The sequence below is a fragment of the Orycteropus afer genome, unplaced genomic scaffold (genome assembly GCF_000298275.1).
Source record: "Orycteropus afer afer isolate SDZICR_OR568_19922 unplaced genomic scaffold, OryAfe1.0 scaffold00277, whole genome shotgun sequence".
Lineage (NCBI taxonomy): Eukaryota > Metazoa > Chordata > Mammalia > Tubulidentata > Orycteropodidae > Orycteropus > Orycteropus afer.
In genome coordinates this window covers 2,159,077-2,163,944 of record NW_006921864.1, presented here as the reverse complement: position 1 = coordinate 2,163,944, position 4,868 = coordinate 2,159,077, and the positions used below count along the sequence as shown (strand labels likewise).

Genomic DNA, 4,868 nt, shown 5'->3' with positions numbered 1-4,868 from the left:
ATATATATATATATATATTATATAGATAGATAGATAAATCCTGCTATTTAATCAGAGCTTCTTTGAGGAAAAAGAGAACGCAACACAAATCCCAAGTTTTAAAAGTTCATATTAATGCCAAGCTTTTTAAAAACGTGTTTACAAAAGAAAGCTTCTTTTGCAATTTATACATTCTTAAATCTTGCCATTAGCTAAGAGATATTTTGGAATCTGAGCAAATAACTGATGTCAAGTCCTAACAGCAGGGCTAGTCAGAGGAGTCCCTCTAGGCTAAACCTCTAACAGTTTTCATATGTGGCCACTGCTCTTTTGAACCACTGTGTCCCCAAAGGGCTAAAAGGGAGAAAATCCTAACCTAACACTTAGAGACAGCATGCATATTTGAATGGCTATCTTTCATTTTAATTCAGCTCCCTAAATGCAAAATTGGATTTGGGCTTCTTCCAAACTGCTGATAATCTAATACTAAACTAGGCATCTCTCATTTTTCCCCAAAAGAGAAAAGCCATGAAATCCAGCTACCTATCTCTCTCCAAATTCTTTCCTCTCAAGCAAATGTGAAAAACAAAATATCTTTCCTTAAAATAATAATAAAAAAAAAAACCTTATGGAGAATTGGCAGACAGTATGTTTATGTAAATCTTCAGGAAACATGGAAACACGCAGCCTCAACTCACCAAGATCATTACTTGAACTCAAACTATTTCGTGACATCTCATGTCCTTATGCATTTCACTTCATACCAAGTCTACCAGTTTTGCACTCACTTGACTATATCAACCCCAAAGCGCCTCAACAGCCAAAATACTACTGTAGTTGAATACTTTAACTTCAAAAGTGTAAGAGTTCTCTGCTCATTGCTGTGGCGTGCTCTTACTAACACTTGAATCAACCGAATTTCACCTTCGCTATTTAAAACGGAGAGTACTTCAGGCTGGGGACCTGGCTACAGAACAACAACAACAACAACAAAAAATACCCGAACGCGGAACAAGTTTAGAACAAAGGAAACACAAGCGTGTGAACAGGAAATGAAGCAACTCTATACACATAAATACCTTTTGGGGCCGCCAACGTAGGTGAAAGTAAAGGTAGAGTCTGAGTATCTGAAATCTGAAACAAAAAGTCCTGTTACAAGCTACCCTTTGGGTGGATTTTTTAAACTCCGCTCGTGGTTTGAGTCACTGATTTTGAGGAAGCAAAGGCAGGCCTGACCGGGCTGGTGAAGGGCCGGGAAGCCGCTGGGTGTCTTCTCGCCTCGCGGGAGGGACGCTGAGCACCCGGGATGGGTACCGCGGGAAGCCGCCCCCCGCAACAAGTGCCGGGCGCCATGGCAACGGCGGGAATTTCCCTGTCGGGGCGGCCGGAAGAGGCCCCCGCTGGGCTCGCGACTGCCGAAGAAACATCAGATCCCTCTCCCGGGGGAGCAAAATGGACGAAAGGCGACCCCCAGGCAGGGGCGCTAGACGCTTCTGGAGCCCCGGGAACACCTTCTCTTTCCGGGGCAACGCGTTTCCAGCCGGAGGGGGCTGCAGGGAGTCGGAGGGGTTTCAGGAAATCGAAGGGGCAGAAGATCGGCCCAGCGCTTCCCCCCCGGGGAGGCTCGGCGCCCAACGCAGTCGGCAAGCGCAGCGCAACGCAGCGGGCTCCATTCTCGGCTGTCGCCGCCGCCACCACTCAGCCCATTGCGCAAACCCAGGGGGTCCATCCCGCCCGGCTCGGCTACTGCTGCTGGACACTGGGAGACCGGCTTGGATCTTCTCTCGCACCCAGCATGTGGCGGGGAGGTGCTAAAAAAATAATGTACTACCCCTCCGCCTAGACCCCCGCTTGGGCCACCCGGGCTCTGGCCGGAAAACTGGTGGCTGCCCCAACCCGGAGGCTACGGGGAGGTGAGGCTGGCGCCCCCTCCCCCTTTTGGCTCCCGCTGTCGTTACAGCAGCTGTTGCCAAATGAACCCCGGAATGGGGACGTGCAACCCACTCCCAGCCACACACGTCGCGGTCAGAACACTGGGAAGGGGGGCGGCGGGCGGGCCGAGGAAGCTGGCGCTGGGTCGGAGGCTGTGGAAAAGCGAGAACTCACCTGCAAACAGGCAGTCCTTCTCGGCTCTGGACTTCTGGATCACGACGTCGATATCCTTCTGAATTCGCTCTTGCCTTGAACACATCCCCATGAAATAAATCCCTGGAAAAGAAGCAGCCGCTATTTCCACCCCACCCCACCCCCCTCGCACGCTTCTAGCTTTCGTAAATATTCAGTTAAAAATTAAACCTCTGGCCGAGGCAGGGGCTGAAGCTGAAGTGGTTTCGGAAGTAATCGCGGGTGAGAGAGGAGGTGGTGGAGGAGGCGGAGGGGGGGGAGGTCGGCTTTGCATTCCCAGATGTGACCGCCCAGCTGCTGCTCGCCGCTGCTGGATTCCAATTTCCTCCCCTCCTGACAAAGGATGGTGATGACACCGAGTCTCACTTTCTCCCTCCCCCGCCCCGACCAACGGCCGTGGGGGGCCGACGGTGCCGGGGACTACCGGAGAGCTATCACCGGCGGGGCGGCGGGCGCCGGCGAGGGGCGAGCCCCGCTCTGGCTCACGCGCGCACACCCCTCGCGGCCCGCAAGCCGGCCTTCCACACCCGCGCACACTCGCGCCCGCGAGCGGCGGCGGTGGGGCCGAGGCTGCTGCAGCGCCGCCAGCCGCAGACCTTCCCGCGCCCGCCGCGCCCGCCACTCAGGCAGTCACCCAGCCCGGTCGCGGGCGGCTGGGGTTTTAACAGTATCTTCCTTCCCCGGCTTAAAGCGCTTGGTTGCTAATCTGAAGGTCCGCGGTTCGAACCCACCGGCAGCTCTAGGGAGAAGAACGATGTGGCAGTCGGCTTCTGTAAGAATGTACAGCCTCGGAAACCCCATGGGGTAGTTCGACTCTGTCCTATAGGGTCGCTATGAGTCTACTTGATGGCAGTGGTTTGTTTGGGAGGGGTTTGGTCATCCCTGGTGCAGACTGAATTTCCCCACCCCCGACCCCACTCGGGTCAGGGGGCTGAGGGTTCATATGGGTAATGAGGACTCCTTGGGACGCCCAGCCTTCTCGCTCACCTCACCCACCACTTTTATGAATCCTTTTTCCAAAAGATTTATGAGTCATGTGGAATACTGAAACCAAAGTGCCTGGGAGGGGAGAGAATGAGAGTAAAGAAGAATCTTTAAAAATATATATAATATTTTAAAAAACGAACAAATCCTTCCTTGTTACTTGAAGTAACATGGAAAAAACCTTGAAATAACTCGAGGCATGCACCCTCTTGTCCTTTAATACCTGAGTCTTTTTTTCTACATAAAAATAATTAGCCCATTTGGGGTCCTACTTATGAAAGGTAGCCCTTTTAAGAGACTTCCTTCACTTGGAGAAACTCACTGATTCTGTCTGTAAAGAATTAATCAACTGGCACATGCCAGGGTCTTCCTGAAAGATAGGTGTCCATCTGGCCTGTTTTTAAATAGTCACCCCTTTGCCAGTCAGTCAAGGGAAAGCTCCTTCAATGCTGTGTCTTGTTTGGGAAAGAGAGCCTGCCCTGATTCTCCTGCATGAAGACCTAAGGTAGCTGCCCTGTTTCTCTATTGTCATATGCCCTGGTGCAGGCCCCCTGAAAACCCCATTGACAATATGGGTACTTTTCTTGTTGATCTTTTCTCCACTGACAAAGCCATGTTGGCAAACCATGTCTCATTTCGTTTAGCCTTCCCAGTGTTTCGTGTTGTGCCTGGAATACAGGTTGTTGTCTGCTGTCAAGTCGATTCCGGCTCATGATGACACTCTGTCATAGGACAGAGTAGAAAAGCCCCAAAGCGTTTCATAGGCTTCATGGAAGCAGATTACCAGCTCTTTTTTCCCATACAGCAGCCAGTAGGTTCTATCACTATCCTTTCAGTTAGCCCCTGAGTACTTAACCAGGAGCTCTGGTAGCATAGTGCCTTAGGCATTTGGCTGCTAACCAGAAGGCTGGTGATTCAAACCCACCAGCCACTTCTCAGAAGGAAGGTTGGGCAATCTACTTTTGTAGTGATACCACCTCAGAAACCTAAGGAGTGGTTGCTATGAGTCAGATCCGACTGGACAGCACATAACAACAACACTTAACCACTGTGCCACCAAGCTCCTTTGGAACACAGGGGGAGGCCTAAATGTTGGCTCAATGCATAAACGAACTTTTCTCACAGCCCCTTTCCTTTATAGGTGCCTCGGGTTTAACCAGTTTCCTTATTGGCATAAGTACCCCAAAGTTGTCAAACTGGCTCAGACCCTTCCTTGACCTCTCTAGATCTAATTCTGACAGAGGGAACATGCTGTTTAGGAGAGTAGGAATGACTGTCACCTCTGATGGATTTTTAAGATACAAGGGAGTACTTCAATGCCTGAGACGAGAAGTCATCTGCTCCAACTCCTTAATCTTACAAAGAAGAAAACATTATTAAATGATCTGTTGTACAGTTTCAGACACACCGTAGTCATTGAGTTATAAAAGGAATCATTCCTCTAAGTTACCCAGATCACTGCAGCTTTCAGTGCAGTAGAACGACAGGCATACTACAGCACCTCTCCTGCTCTGGCCTCTCCTGCAATCCCTCCTGACTAGGGCAGAGCAAGTTCAAGGCAGTCCTGTATATGTTGCTTTGTGTAGGCCCCTTGGCTACAAAAAACACTGTCTCCTCTTCCACTCCAGCACCAAGTCTTTTGAGTACTTCCTTCCTCCATTCTGTGTTCTAACGTCCCTAAAATGCTTAAAATCTCCTAACTCAGAAAAATTTTAAGTTGTCTCTCCATATCCCAAGGCTTTTATGTCCTCAAGGTAGAATTCTTACTACAAATACATGTG

The 4,868-nt window shown here is 50.2% G+C and overlaps 1 protein-coding gene across 1 annotated transcript in view; it reads right to left on the bottom strand.

The window, feature by feature from the left end:
* The window catches only part of PARP8 (poly(ADP-ribose) polymerase family member 8), a 322,141-nt gene extending 319,764 nt beyond the window's left edge, over positions 1-2,377 (bottom strand). The window contains 2 exon segments of the mRNA XM_007950553.2: positions 1,059-1,113; positions 2,086-2,377. Of these exon segments, the coding sequence (XP_007948744.2) occupies positions 1,059-1,113; positions 2,086-2,377 (347 nt within the window).
* Between the last annotated feature and the right edge of the window lie 2,491 nt (positions 2,378-4,868).